Source organism: Bufo bufo, chromosome 1 (assembly GCF_905171765.1).
Source record: "Bufo bufo chromosome 1, aBufBuf1.1, whole genome shotgun sequence".
Lineage (NCBI taxonomy): Eukaryota > Metazoa > Chordata > Amphibia > Anura > Bufonidae > Bufo > Bufo bufo.
Window position 1 is genome coordinate 155370983 of NC_053389.1, and position 19221 is coordinate 155390203.

At 43.1% G+C, this 19221-nt stretch overlaps 1 protein-coding gene across 2 annotated transcripts in view; it reads right to left on the minus strand.

The window, feature by feature from the left end:
• SCN3B (sodium voltage-gated channel beta subunit 3) overlaps window positions 1–19221 on the minus strand; it is an 87576-nt gene that overhangs the window by 37908 nt on the left and 30447 nt on the right. For both annotated transcript variants that reach the window (XM_040431081.1, XM_040431074.1), the window contains exon 3: window positions 10495–10658. In XM_040431081.1, the coding sequence (XP_040287015.1) occupies window positions 10495–10658 (164 nt within the window). The remainder of the gene's footprint in view (window positions 1–10494; window positions 10659–19221) is intronic.

A 19221-nucleotide genomic window follows, 5' to 3' on the forward strand; every position in this document is an offset into this window, starting at 1 on the left:
CAGCTCCGGATGATTTTTCATTCATTCAGGAAGCTGCAGGGGGTGGAACAGGGTTTGTACAGGGGTGACTTGGTGCTGGGTCAGGCAGGGGACACCAGTGTTTGGCGTCCCCTGCCAGCGCTGCTATTGGCTGGAACAACGCTCCAGCCAATGGCAGCGCTACAGCTGCACAGGAAAGGGCTGAACTTCCCTGCATGCAGCCATTCTAGCTGGTGACTGCATGACAAGAGGTTCTGTGCCCCTCTGTGCTGCTGGTTGGCTTGCTGGGACTTGTGGTGCACCACCACTGCGACTTCAACTGTTCCTGTAAAGAAGAAGAACATCTGGAACTGCTGCAGTGATTTTTTTTTTTTTTTACCATTTGCAGCAGTTCTAGATCCCTAAACCACCCTCCATCCCTGTCCCTTCCCGTGGACCCTCCACTTCCCCTCCCCCCGTCCTTTTTTTATGGACGCCATTTGGTCCGTGCATTTTTTTCTTTTGTTTTTTATTCTTTTTTTTTACAATTTTCCAGCTCTGCACAACTTTTTCTGTGTGTGAGCTGTGACTGCCAAGTGCTGTTCAGTGCATACCTGTCGGATCAGCACCTGGGGATAATTTTTTGCGCTTTTATTTTTTTTCCACATCTGTGTTAATTTTTTGGGCAATTTTTCCATTTTTTGGGGTCAAAAATAAGAAACTGTAGTCAGGGGTTTATATAAATATATATAGAGATCTATATATATATAGATAGATAGATATATAGATATGTTACATTTTTAGCCAGTATTCACTTTTTAACGACTGTAGTGAATATATATATATATTTCAGTTAGTGTCAGTTTAGGATTTTGCACGAATGCACCATCTGCATGCGTGCATTTTAAAACCACCAAGCACTGTAGTGAATTTTTATACTACAGATTTTGCACACACACACCATTAGTGGTAGGTAGATATATATATTTCAGTAAGTGTTAGTTTAGGATTTTGCACGAACGCACCATTTGCATGCGTGCATTTTCCAACCACTGAGCACTGATCAGTATTGTCTATTACTGATCGTGTCTGCTCAGTTTTCATCGCTTTTTTTTTTTGTGCAGAAAATATTTTTTTTTGCTAATTTTTGTTCTCCTTTTTTTCTCCTAAATTTATTTTCCAATTTATTACAAGCCCCTTCACGTGTTAAAGCACCTCATACACACCCCACACTAAATAAAGTTTTACACATTTCACACATTACACCCCAATAAAATAAAAATGGCTCGTCCATCCCAACGAGTTTACTCAGCTGAAGAGGCATCTGCATATTTTGCCTCTTATGCCTCATGCACATGACAGTTGTTTTTCTCGGCCTCCGTTCCGTTTTTTTTGCGGATAAGATGGGGACCCATTCATTTCAATGGGTCAGCAAAAAAATGCTGATAGTTCATCTGTTTGTGTTCCGCGTCCGTTGTCCGTGTTTCCCTTCAGCAAAAAAAAATTGCGCATGTCCTACTTTTTTCACATTTACGGACAAGGATAGGCATTTATTACAAGGGATCTGTGGAAAAAACCGGATCCTCCCAAAAAAACGGATGCACAATTTGCGGACGCAAAAAACAACTGTCGTGTGCATGAGGCCTTATACTGAGTCGGCCAGTGAGGAAGAAGAGGGTGCCACTTTCCTCTACTTTTCTACCCCCTCATCATCATCATCCGGTAATGAGAGACCCTCTAGAAGGCGCCCCAGGGTAGCAGCGGAGACAGCCCCCCAGAGTGACCCCATATGGACCCCACCGCCTGCCGATTATCAGCCCCAAATTCCTGAGTTTGTGGGCAGCTCAGGAATTCAGATTGTGCGGGCTTCACTGAAATTGAATCTTCTCTGAAGATTTAATAAATTTGATGGTAACCCAAACAAATTTATACGCCCAGCAATTTATTTCCCAGAACCCTACATCGCCCTATGCTAGACCCCTAGATTGGACCCCAGTAAATGCAGCAGAGATTACCTTTTGGTGGCTCTTGATGCATATGGGCATTGTTAAAAAACCAAAGATTACTCAGTATTGTAGTGTGGATGTCCTGTACCACACTCCAATTTACAGTAATGCCATGGCCCGTAATCAATTCCAAGTAATCCTAAAATTTTTGCATTACAATGATAATGCACAGTGCCCACCCCAGAATGACCCCGCATTTGACAGTCTGTACAAAATTAGGCCCATCCTTGACCACTTCAACGCAAAGTTTTCAGAAGTGAACACCCCAGAAAAAAATGTCTGCGTAGACAAATCCCTATTACTTTTCAAAGGGAGGATAAGATTCCGTCAGTACCTGCCCAGCAAGCGGCCAAGGTATGGCATAAAAATGTACAAAATCTGTGAGAGTAGCTCTGGGTACACTCACAAGTTCTGGATTTACGAAAGGAGGGACACCTGGATTGAACCCCCAGAATGCCCCCCCCCCCCGTCATAGGAGTTAGTGGGAAGATAGTGTGGGACTTACTGCACCCACTGCTGGATAAGGGTTACCATCTCTACGTGGATAATTACTACATGAGTCTACCACTGTTCCAGTCTCTAGCTTACAGAGGTACTGCGGCGTGCGGCACAGTACGCAAAAATCAGAGAGGCCTCCCTAGATCCTTGGTAGGGCAACCACTAAGAAAAGGAGAAAGCCGTGCTCTCCTCAATAAGAACATGTTGGTGGGTGGTTAAGTACAAGAACAAGAGGGATGTCCTTTTACTGACCATGATTCACACTAACACCAGCTCCCCTGCCGCTGTACGAGGTACCACAACCACTGTCCCCAAGCCAGACTGCATCCTGGACTACAATAAACACATGGTGGGGGGTTGATCTTTCAGATCAAGTTCTGAAGCCCTACAATGCCACACGAAAAACAAAAGTGTGGTACAAAAAGCTGGCCATGCACCTCGTACAGATGGCGCTGTACAATGCGTTTGTGCTTTTTAAATCTTGGCCATCCAAGAACATTCCTACAGTTTCAAAAGGTGGTGATAAAGGCCCTAATTTTTTCTAACCAAGCAATCAAGGGCCCTAGTACTTCTGCAAGTTACGGTGCCCGAGTTGTACCAAGGCAACATTTTCCTGGTGAAGTCCCCCAAACAGAGAGAAAGGGAAGGACCCAAAAAAAGATGCAGGGTGTGTTCCAAAAGGGGGATAAGGAAAGACACCATTGCAAAACCTGCCCTTAAAAACCTGGCCTGTGCATAAAGGATTGTTTCAGAATCTATCACTTATCCATGGAATAATTTCATCCTTGATGTACACTCTAATTTTACCACCTTATTACTGATTTTGTCCACAGAGCTTACATATCCACTTTTCACCAACCACTACATATTAATTTCTGTAATACACCTGTTTGGTCAAAAGTGCCCTTTCAACCCCTAAAATGTTCATACGGGGGTGCTCTTTCTAAAATGGGGTCACTTCTTGGAGTTTTTAATTTCTGGGGACCTCAGGAATTTGTTAACTTGCAACATGGCACCTAAAATCCATGTCTGTTTATTCAGGCCTGCAAAATCCATATTTTGCAGTTTGCCTCTAGAGCCCTGCTGTGCGCCCATACACCAGGTTACAAGCACATATGGGGTGTTTCCTGAATGGGGAGAAAATGGGGAACATATGCTGGGGTGTATTTTCTCCTTTAACCCCTTGTGAAAGTGAAAAATTGGGGTCTGCTAGTAATTTTTGTCATTTTTACAAATGTGTGGTTTGAAATGCTTTCTCTAGTATTTCTGCCTTCTGTGAGTCACCTGTTTGCTGAAAAGTACCCTTTCTACCACTTAAAATGTTCGTACGGGGGTGCTCTTTCCGAAATGGGGTCACTTCTTGGGGTTTTTAATTTCTGGGGACCTCAGGAAATTTATTTAATGCGACATGGCACCTAAAATACATGTCGGTTTATTCAGGCCTGCAAAAACCATATTTTGCACTTTGCCTCTAGAGACCTGCTGTGTGCCAATACAACAAGCTACAAGGACATATGGGGTGTTTGCAAAATGGGGAGAAATGGGGAACATATACTGGGGTGCATTTTCCCCTTTAACCCCTTGTGAAAGTGAAAAATTGGGGTCTGCTAGTACGGTAATTTTTTCATTTTTACAAATGTGTGCTTTGAAATGCTTTCTCTAGTATTTCTGCCTTCTGTGAGTCACCTGTTTGCTAAAAAGTACCCTTTCTACCATTTAAAATGTTTGTACGGGGATGCTCTTTCTGAAATGGGGTCACTTCTTGGGGTTTTTAATTTCTGGGGACCTCAGGAATTTATTGAATGCGACATGGCACCTAAAATAAATGTCTGCCAATTCAGGTCAGCAAAATCCATATTTAGCTGTTTGATTCTAGAGCCCTGCTATGCGCCCATACATAATTTTTTGAGCACATATGGGGTGTTGGCATATTCAGGGGGAAATAGGGAACAAAATGTGGGGTGAATTTTGTCCTGTTACCCCTTGTGAAAGTGAAATATGTGGGTGTAAAGCAAATTTTTTATTTTCACAGCCAAACGTTTCCTAATTCTATGAAACGCCTGATGGGTCAAAGTACTCACTACACACTTTGAAATATTCCTTCAGGGGTGTAGTTTCCGGAATGGGTTCACTTTTTGGGGGTTTCCACTGTAGGGCCACCTCAGGGTGTCTTCACGTGCTCCCAATTACCATTCCAGCAAAATCCTCTCTTCTAACGCCATATGGTGCTCCATCCACTCTGAAGCCTCCTGTGCGCCCATACATCATTTTTTTTTAGCACATATGGGGTGTTGGCGTATTCGGCGGGAAATGGGGAACAAAATGTGGGGTGCATTTTGTCCTGTTACCCCTTGTGAAAGTGAAAAATGTGGGTGTAAAGCAACTTTTTCTGGAAATTTTTTTAATTTTTCATTTTCACAACCAAGTATTTCCTAATTCTGTGAAACACCTGATGGGTCAAAGTGCTCACTACACACCTTTAAATATTCCTTGAGGGTCGTAGTTTTTGGAATAGTCACTTTTTGTGGGTTTCCACTCTAGGGGTACTTCAGGGTGTGTTCCATTGCAAGATGGCGCCTGTCAATTATTCCGGGGGAAATCTGCCTTCCAGAAGCCATTTGGTGCTTCTTTCCTTCTGAGGTAAATCCAGCAACAAGAAACCCTATATAGTAGATAAATAATCTTTATTAGAGAAATACTAAACTAAGTAGTTACCCAGGTAGGACCAAACTAGGCTAGGTGGGTCTAGCTAATGGGTGGGGAAGGTGTCCCTATACTGCTACCCTAGTCTAAGACCTCAGCCCAGGGACGTCCTCTGGTGGTGGGGACTCCCTGTCCTCGAACCTAACCTCAACTCCTGTCTGGCCCTGACAGGAGGTGAAAAAGCTGGTGTAGGAGTGGCCTACCGTGGAATAACTGTCATTGACATACAAAAATAGGAAAAAGGTGCCCACTGTATACGACCCTCGTGACGGTATGCCAGGAGGTACAGGGTGCACCAAGTCAGATAAAAGCACATACAAAACAAAAAAAAACGCACGACAAGACACTCTATTTGTACGGTGTACAATATAGAATGATAAGAGACACGAAACCCCTTCGATGTATATTATGGAGTGATAAGAAACAAGAGACCCTTGTTTCTTATCACTCCATAATATACATCGAAGGGGTTTCGTGTCTCTTATCATTCTATATTGTACACCGTACAAATAGAGTGTCTTGTCGTGCGTTTTTTTTTGTTTTGTATGTGCTTTTATCTGACTTGGTGCACCCTGTACCTCCTGGCATACCGTCACGAGGGTCGTATACAGTGGGCACCTTTTTCCTATTTTTGTATGTCAATGACAGTTATCCCACGGTAGGCCACTCCTACACCAGCTTTTTCACCTCCTGTCAGGGCCAGACAGGAGTTGAGGTTAGGTTCGAGGACAGGGAGTCCCCACCACCAGAGGACGTCCCTGGGCTGAGGTCTTAGACTAGGGTAGCAGTATAGGGACACCTTCCCCACCCATTAGCTAGACCCACCTAGCCTAGTTTGGTCCTACCTGGGTAACTACTTAGTTTAGTATTTCTCTAATAAAGATTATTTATCTACTATATAGGGTTTCTTGTTGCTGGATTTACCTTATTGATTACTTACCCTTATTTATCAATTAATATCATCCTTGCTGGACTTGTACTTCTTTCCTTCTGACCCCTGTGGTACGCCCATATTGCAGTATACAAGCACATATGGGGTATTGCTGTAATCAGGAGAAAATGGGCAATAAATTAGGGGGTGCAGTTTCTCCAGTTTCCCCTTGGGAAAGTGAAAAATTTGGGCCTAAAGTCAATTTTTCTGGAAAATAAAATGTAATTTTTCATTTTCACAGCCAATTCCATTAATCCCCTTTGAGGACAAAGTTCTAACTACACAAGTGAGACTTGAATTTGCCAGAATGCATATTGATAAGCCACAAAGTTTCTGGGAGAATGTCCTTTGGACAGATGAGACAAAACTGGAGCTTTTTGGCAAGTTACATAGTCTCTATGTTCACAGATGCAAAAATGAAGCATACAAAGAAAGGAACATTTTACTTACTGAAACATGGTGGAGGCTATGTTATGTTTTGGGGCCAATTTGCTGCATCTGGCACAGGGTGTCTTGAATGTGCATGATACAATGAAATCTCAAGACTATCAAAGCATTCTGAAATGGAATGGAATGTGCTGGTCGCAGGTTATGGGTCCTCCAACAGGACAGTGAGCCAAAACACACCGCTAAAAACATCCAAGAATGGCTAGAAGCAAAGCATTAAACGGTTCTAAAGTGGCCTTCTATGAGCCCTGAATCCTATTAAACATCTGTGGAAAGAGCTGAAACATGCACTCTGGAGAAGGCACCTTTCAAATCTGAGACAGCTTGAGCTGTTTGCTCATGAGCAGTGGGCCAAAATACCTGTGGGCAGGTGCAGAACTCTCACTGAGAGTTACAGAAATCGCTTGATTGAAGTGATTGTGCAGCAAAACATTAAATGAAGATGTCTCTAGCCAGGGGCCTAAGGCAGACCTCCGGGACGTCAGGGAAACAGGACACGGCAACACAGACCAGCAGCAACAATTAGTAAGAGCTGCATAAAGAAATACAGACGTACGCACATGCACACTACATGGAACAGCGCGCGTGGACCCACTGTGCCACTGACTGGCAATACTCTGTACGGGCGTGACTAAGCAACTCCCTGGTATTCACTAGCGCTTCAGATGGTGAGTCAGTGTCAGCTGACCCAGCCAGACCAGAAGGTACCTGAATTAGGTACCGGCAGGAAGCGTAGACAGGCAGACAGACGAAACCAGGAGCAACGGAGAAAACGAGAACCACAGATCAGAGAAACAAGGCACAGAACAGGCTAGAGATTCAAGGCACACAGAGATTCATGGCAGACAGAGATTCCCCCTACGGAGAAGCCAGGGACCCTCTTCCGAAGGCGGGACACAGAACAGACAACAAACGGAAGCAGTTAAGCACTGCCAGGCTATCAGACGCAGTTACGCACTGCTAGGCGAGCAGGGAACCAACCAGGAACATAACATAATACAGGGCAGGTACAGACAGAACAGGACATGGCAAAACACCAGAACAGAGTAGGTACAGACGAACAAAGACCAACAATGCAAAACCAGGTGACACTACGCAGAAGGGTAACAGGAACCCCAGAACAGAAGCGGAGTGCTACACCTAGCCAGGCACAGACAAGACTGAACAGAACCCCAGCCCCCAAAGCCCACAGATGGATAAGGCTGGACAACAAGGGCACCTGGAAAGCCTCACCCAGGCACAGATCAGGGGAGTTAACCCCAACAGAACCGGAGTAGAGAACACAAGACACACAGGCTGCAGCACAGGCCGTTGTCCCTGGCACCCAGCATACACGGAGACACCTGCAGCCAGTACACCAGAGCACAGACAACCAGAGAAGCATCACAGCAAGAGTAAACATCCCATGACACAACAGACACTGGGAAAGCAAAATACACAGGCGCGTTCAAGACACCGCAGCCAGCACGCAGCCTCAAGCAACCAGCCTGCACAGGTAACGGCCTGCAGCCAGTACGCAAGGGAGCATGCAGCCAGCCTACACGGAAAACTGTCACAATGAACCGCACTGTGACAGAAGAGTACTATCATTTTTGTCCAGACCAGTTTTGTTAGTTTCTTTATTTTTATTATTCTGTTGAACCACAATTCAAAAGCAATGTCTTATTTTCATTAGCTGATTGTAAGTAAATATTTATTTTGTCATATATACACTCTATATACAGTGTGTATGTGTGTATATGTATATATATATATATATATATGTGTATGTGTGTGTATATATATATATATATTATACACACTTTTAATATGTAGTTGTATTACTTAAACTTAGCAACTAGAATCCAATCCAATGGTGTCGCTAATAATATTCACAAATATTTACAGTATATTCAACTATAAACACTGGATATAATATTACAATTGTGAGAAGGGGGAACAGTGCTATATAGCCGTGTCTTTAAAGGATTTGGCTCAGATAAGTGTGGGTCCCACCACTTCTATATCCAGAATAGGGTCCGCAAAGTGAAGTAGTGAGTACTGTACATGTGCAGCGTTCTCCCCTATCATCACTATGGGAGTTTGGAAAATCGACACTCTGCTATTTTCAGAACTCCCATAGCAGTAAACAGAGATTGGCCCCGTTCTGGAGATAGGAGTGAGTCCCACAGCTGGGACCTGCACAATCTGACATTGATGGCTATAAAATCCGTTATTGGTGTGTATAAGCCGTTGTGTGTGTATATGACCTACAGACACAACGATCTACCATTATATGACTTGTATCCTGCATTTATCACCATTTTTTCTTCTACATGCTCCAGCTTTGACTGCCAGTTTCCCATATGCTAATAGTTGGAGGCTAGCTGCTATAATGACTTTCATACACAGCACACAAAGCTGAGCAGTGGAGCTGTGAATCCAGCACTGGGGAGAGATCAAAATTTACTACCGCCTTCAGCAGCCTGACTGTGTGTATATGAAACTCTGTCTCCCTCCAGCAGCTCACTCTTCCTTCACCTCTGGATAAACTTATATGGGCAAAATTGTAACCTGATCCCTCAGTAAACTGATACTCTTGGTCTCGTCCCTTTAAAGAGCATCTGTCAGCATGATCCACCCTAGTAAACCTGGCATATTGTCTGGTAGGGTTGATCCTGCTGAGTGTAAGGACCCCTGCCTTGCAAGAATCAGATGTCTTTATTGAAAAGTTTCTACTTTTACTCTTTGCTAATGAGGTGCTCAGAGCACCGAGGGGCGAGCCTAGTCTTTCAGAGCACTGCTTCACCTCTGCCTTTCCCTTGTTGTCACTGCTCTCCCACTGATTGAAAAGTGCTAGGCATTGTCCTTATTCCAATGCCTGGATCTGGAACCCTGCACATGCGCCAGCGAGAGATCAGTTGGTGCATGTGTGGTAGATCTCATTCACTGCCCCTGAGATCTGAACTGTGGCTCATGTGCAAGGTTTCAGGGCCAGGCATCAAAACAGTTAAGATGGTTGGAATGTGAATCACTGGGAGAGAGGGAGGTGAAGCACGTAAAATGACTCCTATGTGTAGAAAGAGCATTTTTCTCTAAGATTTATTACAAACTTTCTTATATTCACTTGAAATATTGATTTTTGCAAAGTATGTTGGGTAAAGGAGCCTAGGTAAATTGGCATTCTGAGCATTGGCATTTATGATGTAGTTGAGCCACTGTACTCCATGCCCACCCTACTATCTCTTTCTTTTTTTCCCTTTTATGATCACTTGGCATGATGGGGGTTGCAGGATCTCCATTCTCCTGACAGGTAGGAGTATCAGAGGTGGTCAGTCCACTCTAGAGTTGTTACTATGCCCCTGATATTGATGACCTATCTTCAGGATAGGTCGCTAATATCTGATTGGTGAGAGTCTGACACCCTGCACCCCACCGATCAGCTGTACCTTGCAACCTCCAGCACTGGACCTAACACTGTGAGAGGAACAGGAAGCCCGGCTCAGTTCTAAGTGTAGTGGTTATACTGGATTACTGCAGCTCAGCTTCTATTCACTTCAAAGGGAGCTGAGGAGCAGTAACCCACCATGGCCACTACGCTTTGACTGGAGATGTTTCCTGTTCCTTTCACAGTGTTAGTTCCAGCATCTGAGACTGCTAATAGATGGAGATGTGGGGTGTCGGACTGTCACCGATCAGATATTAATGACCTATCTTAAGGATAGGTCATTAATACCAGGAGCCTAGAAAATGGCTTTAATGACTCCACAGAGCACAGATAAGTTATCCTAGTGTAAGCAGAACCATAGCCCTGTAGTCTATTCAGCGCTAATGAAATTATATCATTTCATAGACCCTTAGGGTGCAGCCAAACATTCAGGATTTTTTTTATGCCGTTTTTGAAGCCAAAGCCAGAATGTTTGGCAGCACCTTTAGTATGACAACAATGTAGATGTGATGCATAATACATACAAGAGATCTGTTTCCATTGGGAGGTTGATAGTACCACTCCACACTGGTAATGGCGAATACTTCCTCTCTTTGCATGCAGGAGATGCACAGTAAGGTCATATTGTGTCCTTGGACGGCCTCTGTCCCCGATGGAACCTCAACACACACAGGTAAGCACACCCCCACTGCAGAGGGTCACCAGCACATGGAAGAAAGGTGGTCGTACATATCAGGAAGGGTAGGGGGAAAACAAAAAGCTCCACACAAGGGACGTCCAGAAGGAACAAACACATGACATATTGAATACAAAAAAAATAAAACACAGCACAGACCAGCCAAAATAAGTTTAATTAAAATAAAAAAGGGGAAAACAACATAATAGACAAGTACAGAAACAGTGATGGGGTAAGTAACAACACCATGAGATGGACAATACACCAAAGGGGAGACAGAAGAGAAGATACTCATTAGTTCATATTTTACATCAGATCACAATATCAATAGTTGCTGATTAATAGCATTTATTGTGGCTTTTTACAACAATACGTCACAATTGGCAGACTGTTCTGTGGTTTTTCAATCAATCCAGCTGGAACATTCCCCCTTCCTTGGTCCCCACAGCAGCTGCAAGCCCAATACCAATGGTAAGTAGAGCCTGGCTGCTTCTAGCACATTCACATCCCCTCCAACACCTCCTATTATAAGATATTGTATTACCCTGCAAAGAATGGAACGGTGTCATGCTTCACTCAGGCGAGTCAAGAAAAGAATCAGCAGTGCAGCATTTGTACCAGCGCAGTGTTACTGAGGGTTATAAATACAACATAAAGCAAAGAGCATACATCTGATATATGAAAGGCTCAAAAAAAACAAAAAAAAGTATCCACAATGGGGTCATTAAAGGGATGGTGGTTGGTGAACAGCCTGTGTAAGACCTACAAATAACAACCTTCAAACCAGCACCTGGATCCAAATACTTTTATAATTGTATGCAATTAAAAATTTTATATAACCACTGTGCTATTCAATAAAATGTGTCTGTATAGCGCCACCTGCTGTTTGTTCTGTGTTCCTTATCAGTGATCAGCAGCAGGGGCAATATTCGAATTCGCGATATTTCGTGAATATTTGGGCAAATAGTCGTCATATATTTGCGAATTCGTGATCTCCAGTCATTATTTTCTTGATTGCGAAAATCGGCAATTGGAAAATTAGCGATAAATATTCGCGATACGAAAATTCACGATCAACACTACTCTTAAAGTCAAAGATATTGCAGCCTTCTCATTGGCCCACAAGCAAGAAGCAGTGAGGGATCATGGGTACTGATGAAAAATAATCTAGAATATTCGCGATTATGAAGATATGGCACTATATTCTAGATAATCGAGAATTCTCAAAGTGCCAATATTCGCAATTAGAATATTCGTGATCAACACTATTGCTTATTTCTTGTCCACCTCACTGAGATGGTTGCACGTGCTCAGTTTATATTTTCAACTGTCACCAGCCGTATATTCTGTTGTGGTAGTTACAGGGAAATAGCTACAGCAGAAAGGACACATCCCCTGAGATGCCAGGCTGAAGATTACCTAGCAGAGCTAGAATTGGAGCAGTGAATGAGGAGATCTCTGGATCCATGTGAGGTACAGGGCTGGTTCTAGCATTAAAAATAAAAAGCTAGCATTTTGTAATTATAAAAAAAACCAGAGCAATGAAGATAAGGAAATCTACAAGATTAGGCAGAGAGAGGCCAAGCAAGTTATAAGAACTTCTAAAGCGCAGGCAGAAGAAAAACTAGCTCAGTCTATGAAAAAAGGGGATAAGACATTCTTCAGATATATAAATGAAAAAAGGAAATTAAAACAAGGAATAACTAAATTAAAAACAAAGGACGGAAGGTATGTAGAAGAGAATAAAGGGCTAGCCGACTGCCTTAATGAATACTTCTGTTCAGTTTTTACAAAAGAAAAAGGAGAAGGACCTCCACTAGAAAGAATGACTAATAAATCGTTTGATGCATGTATCTTTACAGAGGAAGATGTTCTAAGTTTGCTGTCTAAGGTGAAGACAAATAAGTCACAGGGGCCTGATGAGATACACCCAAAATTATTAAAAGAGCTTAGTGGTGAGCTGGCAAAACCGTTAACAGATTTATTTAACCAATCATTAGTAACAGGAGTCGTCCCGGAAGATTGGAAATTGGCTAATGTCGTGCCCATTCACAAGAAAGGTAGTAGGGAAGAATCGAGCAACTATAGACCAGTGAGTCTGACATCAATAGTAGGCAAATTAATGGAAACCCTATTAAAGGATAGGATTGTGGAACATCTAAAATCCCATGGATTGCAAGATGAAAAACAACATGGGTTTACTTCAGGGAGATCATGTCAAACAAATCTTATAGATTTTTTTGACTGGGTGAATAAAATAATAGACGGTGGAGGTGCAGTAGACATCGCATATCTAGATTTTAGTAAGGCTTTTGACACTGTCCCACATAGAAGACTTATCAATAAACTGCAGTCATTGAGCATGGACTCCCATATTGTTGAGTGGATTAGGCAGTGGCTGAGTGACAGACAACAGAGGGTGGTAGTCAATGGAGAACATTCAAAACAAGGTCATGTTACCAGTGGGGTTCCACAGGGATCTGTACTGGGACCGATTTTGTTTAATATCTTCATAAGTGATATTGCAAAAGGCCTCGCTGCTAAGGTTTGTCTTTTTGCTGATGACACAAAGATAGGTAACAGGGTTGATGTTCCTGGAGGGAAACGCCAAATGGAAAAGGATTTAGGAAAACTAGAAGAATGGTCAGAACTCTGGAAACTGAAATTTAATGTGGATGAGTGCAAGATAATGCACCTGGGGCGTAAAAACCCAAGGGCAGAATATAGAATATTTGACACAGTCCTGACCTCAGTATCTGAGGAAAGGGATTTAGGAGTAATTATTTCAGAAGACTTAAAGGTGGGAAGACAATGTAATAGAGCAGCACGAAATGCCAGCAGAATGCTTGGATGTATAGGGAGAGGTATAAGCAGTAGAAAGAGTGAAGTGCTTATGCCGCTGTAGAGAACACTGGTGAGACCTCACTTGGAGTATTGTGCGCAGTACTGGAGGCCATATCTCCAGAAGGATATAGATACTCTAGAGAGAGTTCAGAGAAGAGCTACTAAACTAGTACATGGATTGCAGGATAAAACTTACCAGGAAAGGTTAAAGGACCTTAATATGTATAGCTTGGAAGAAAGAAGAGACAGAGGGGATATGATAGAAACTTTTAAATACATAAAGGGAATCAACTCGGTAAAGGAAGAGAGCATATTTAAAAGAAGAAAAACTGCCACAAGAGGACACAGTTTTAAATTAGAGGGGCAAAGGTTTAAAAGTAATATAAGGAAGTATTACTTTACTGAGAGAGTAGTGGATGCATGGAATAGCCTTCCTGCAGAAGTGGTAGCTGCAAATACAGTGAAGGGGTTTAAGCATGCATGGGATAGGCACAAGGCCATCCTTCATATAAGATAGGGCCGGGGGCTATCCATAGTATTCAGTATATTGGGCAGACTAGATGGGCCAAATGGTTCTTATCTGCCGACACATTCTATGTTTCTATGTTTCTAGCTTTGTTAGGCTACTTTCACATCTGCATTTTCCTTTCCAGTATCGAGATCCGTCATAGGATCTTAATACCGGAGGAAAACGCTTCAGTTTTGTCCCCGTTCATTGTCAATGGAGACAAAACTAAATGGAATGCACCAGAATGCATTCCCCTTCCGTTTGGTTGCGTTCCCACGGGATGCGGAGCAAGACCGATCTGGCATGAAACACAATGTAAGTCAATGGTGCCGGATCCGTTTTCTCGGACATAAAAGAAAACGGATCCTCTAACTGGCACTGACTGTGGTTAGGAGGTTGCATATTACTGTTTTAATCCAGCATATTACTAGTTGTAAATGCAGCTCGGATGAGGAAGACACAGGAGAATTTCTTTTTCAGGTAATGCCCTGTGGGAAAAAGTATGCAAATTCTACAATATAATTTGAATACTTTTTACCATGAAGAACTGCAGGAAAAATAATGTTCCATACACCGCAGTCCCGTCATTGAGAAACCGTGCCCCCTCCCTGAGCTGCATCTAGGGCACCTCATGCAGTTAAAGTGGTCGTCTCACTTCTGTAAGTGGCATTTACCATGTAGAGAAAGTTAATTCAAGCCACTTACTAATGTATTCTTATTATCCATATTGCCTCCTTTGCTGGCTGGATTCATTTTTCCATCACATTATACACTGTTCGTTTCCACGGTTACGACCACCCTGCAATCCATCAGTAGTGGTCGTGCTTGCACACTATAGGAAAAGGCACTAGACTTTGTGAGCTCCCATGGTCCCGGCCACCAGAGAGGGTGACACTTTTTCTATAGTGTGAAAGCACGGCCACCACTGCTGGATTGCAGGGTGGTCTGTAACCATGGAAACGAGCGGTGTATAATGTGATGGAAAAATGAATCCAGCCAACAAAGGAAGCAATATGGACAATCACAATACATTAGTAAGTGCATTGTGTTAACTTTGCCTACATGATAAATGCCACTTGCTGAAGTGAGACAACCCCTTTAACCCATACTATGCTTTTTATCAATGAAGGGCATGAACCCCAAAGCAGTGCTGTCTAAAGAGACACCTTATCTCATACCAAGTTCACCTTAACGCAACCTAAAATAGTATACTGTATCTCTACATGACTGGACCCATCATTATCAACAATAGTCTTTTCCATACACTTGCACTTTCTTGGTGTACGCAGATCACCATCAAGTACTAAAGCACTACCAATACTTATCCCATCTAGAAGCTGTAGCCTGAAACAATAATCCATTTATCAGGATCTGCAGATCTTCCATGTCATCACATTGTCTTGCACTGCATTAGTGGTTGGAACTATATGTTAATAGCTGCTCCATATGGGCAGCTGTTCAGGGGCTGAGAGCTCCAGAGTAATGGCTGCAACGCACATTAGCAATGCATTATCTGAGGATAGGGTTTCAGCTGTTGGCAGAGGCTGGATCTGAACTCAATTAGCTGAGGTCGTATTGGGGTCTTATTAACATTGGGGGTCTGATTGCTGGTCGGATCTGAGGTCTAATGAAAAATATTTTTTTCTTATTGTTCTCCTTCTACAGTTTTTTGTCTACAGCTCTAAAGCACACTGAGGCTACTTTCACACTGACGTTTTGGTTTTCTGTTTGTGAGATCCGTTCAGGGCTCTCACAAGCGGTCCAAAACGGATCAGTTTTGCCCTAATGCATTCTGAATGGAAAAGGATCCGCTCAGAATGCATCAGTTTGCCTCCGTTCAGTCTCCATTCCGCTCTGGAGGCGGGCACCAAAACGCTGCCTGCGGCCGTCTGACGAAACTGAGCCGAACGGATCTGTCCTGGCACACAATGTAAGTCAATGGGGACGGATCTGTTTACTCTGACACAATCTGGCACAATAGAAAACGGATCCGTCCTTCATTGACTTTCATTGGTGTCCAAGACGGATCCGTCTTGTCTATGTTAAAGATGTTCTGAACGGATGCAGACGGTCGTATTATCTGAACGGATCCGTCTGTGCAGATCCATGACGGATCCGCACCCAACGCGAGTGTGAATGTAGCCTTATGTGGGTCCCCATGATTAAATACTCCACATAGTCCCTGATATGTTGGTTATGTTTCGGCTTGTCTGGAAACAGCTACTTCAGTCTCGGGCACTGAGTCAGACATTTATACTAGATGTCGTTTTCCTGGAACAATTAGGAAACTGGAGCAGTTTATTTAGACTGAGTCTGCATTGTAGATCTGGCGGCTCTGTATTTCCAATTCTGGCACAGAATGAGGCTATGGCAACACATGCAGTTGTTTCCTTACAAAGTAATACATGTTTGTGATCTGCATATCCCTAGTCATAATGGCCTTAAAGGGGTTGTCCCATCTCACCATTTCCACAGCAAGATGGGACTGAAGGCCTGCCCAATTGGCCAGGCTTACTGAGATTGCTGAGCGTCTGACGCTCCACTGTTTCCGTAGATCCTTTTGCAGTGAATGGGAGCTACTTAACAGCAAAGCAGTCAATTCAAGTTCAAGTCAATGGGGCTGAGCTGCAATACCAAGCACAGCCACTATACGATGTATGGTGCTGTCCTTGGAAAGCTGCCAGGAGCCTGCTCCACCCTCCAGAACTTCGGTGAGTGCAGCAGCTCCCTGAAACAAGTGAAGAAGCTGGGACGTGGACCCCCGCTGATGTGATGATGATGATGACCTATCCTGAGGATACATGTAAGTCATCATTATCTTTTCTAGGATAACCCCTTTAACCCCTTACTGACATGTGACTTTCTAGTACGTCACATATCAGGTATTTAAAGATGGTGCCTGCTCCACTCCAGAGAGCGGAACGGGCGCCATAGCAACCAGGTGCCTGCTGTTTCTCATACACCCAGGCCTAATGTCTGAGAAATCCTCATAAAATCCTCATGGACCCAATGAATTGGAGTCTATGAGAATAGCAATCTGAGGATTGCTTGTTATAGTTCCTTAGGGAAAAAAAAGTACAAAAAAAATAAAGGTTTTAAAAAATAATAATAATAATATATATATATATATATATATATATATATATATATAAAAATTCAAATCACCCCCCCTTTCCCCAAAATGTGAAATATTAAGATCTAAAAATATTTATCCCATACAGTGAAACGGAAAAAAAGTCTAAATGTCTGATTTGCATTTTTTGGTTGTTTTACCAACTAAAAAAAACTTTATATGGGTCAGAATATGGCAGCCAAAATTTTTTGTTTTGTTTTTGTTTATAGTATTAAAACGCAAGAAAAACTATACATATATGGTTTCACCGTATTGATCCTGACATGGAGAATGAAAGTAACAGGGCAGTTTTACCACATAGTGACCGCTGTAAAAAAACTAAACAAAAACAAAACAAAACATAAAATTGTGGGGGATTGAGTCAGCACAACCTGTATGTAGGTGCACATCACTATGGCGAAATACATATACAAACGGAAAATACAAATGTGATCGCACTCTGCATCCAGCATTCTGCCCTGCCTCTATGCTGGATGAGACATTGGTGTACATTTTGGCCAAAGCGTATTAAGCCACTCACCGCGTCAAGGTCGTCTCATTTGAGTGGTCCCTATCACTAGTTCCTACCTGTCTATGGGCCATGACAGCCACACAAAGTCCAGGGAATGCAGGTCAGCATGCACGCCAAGCACACTCTGCTTTTAACCCCGTCCGGTGCCATTACAGCTTTCATAGGATCCAGGGATGCAAGTACCAACATGCACGCTGAACCCACCATATACTTCTGGCTGGTTTTAAAGTCTGGCTGGTTTTAAAGTCAGTATAAAACTGAGTCTGCTTATATAGAACCTACCAGTAGCCATTTGGCTCCAGGAGAAGTATATGGTGGGTTCAGCATGCATGTTGGTACTTGCATCCCTGGATCCGATGAAAGCTGTAATGGCACCGGACGGGGTTACAAGCAAAGTGTACTTGGCTTGCACGCTGACCTGCATTCCCTGGACTTTGTGTGGCTGTCAGGGCCCATAAACAGGTAGGAACAAGTGTTAGGGACCACTCAATAGAGGCGACCTTGACGTGGTGAGTGGCTTATTACGCTTTGGCCAAAATGTACACCAATGCCTCATCCAGCATGGAGGCAGGACAGAATGCTGGATGCAGAGTGCGATCACATTTGTATTTTCCGAAAACATAAAATTGTTTAGCAGAATTGCGTCCCCCCCCCCCCCCCCTAATTTCACCACATTTGGATTTTTTCCAGCTTCCCACTACATTGTATGCAATATTAAATGGTGGCAACTTGTCCTGCAAAAAACAAGCCCTAATATGGCTATGTGAATGGAAAATAAAAAAAAGTTGTGACTCTAGAAAAGCAGGGAGTAAAAAACAACAACAAAAAAACCCACAAACATCTGGGGCTCATGGGAGTTTGGGGTGGAGGTAGTGTGCGGTGCCTGCATTATTATTTTTTTGGTCCTTAGCTACACCTTGAAAAGATAACTTAAAGGGAACCTGTCACCGGGATTTTGTGAATAGAGCTGAGGACAAGGGTTGCTAGATGGCCGCTAGCACATCCGCAATACCCAGTCCCCATAGCTCTGTGTGCTTTTATTGTGTAAAAAAACCGATTTGATACATATGCAAATTACCCTGAGATGAGTCCTGTATGTGAGATGAGTCAGGGACAGGACACATCTCAGGTTAATTTGCATATGTATCAAATCGGGTTTTTTACACAATAAAAGCACACAGAGCTATGGTGATTTGGAATTTGCGGATGTGCTAGCGGCCATCTAGCAGCCCATGTCCTCAGCTCTATACGCAAAATCCCGGTGACAGGTTCCCTTTAAAGGGGTATTCCTGTTACAACACTGGACAGATGTTGACTCTGTAGGGGTCCACCTAGCTGTTCACACCACTCCCATAAGTTGCTCTAGTCCAACTCCTCCTTATTGCAGTGACGCATTTTGGAGGACTGGACTCCCCCATTCCAATTGGACCCCCACTCAGAAATAATGGGTAAATTCAGACTCCAGCACTCCCTTTTTTTCGAAGTATCAAGTTCTCCATTTTTATTCAATAGTTGCACACAGACAATACAGGGCTCAAGGTCTCTCTGGTACAGGCTGTTGACGCGTTTCGAAAAGTCT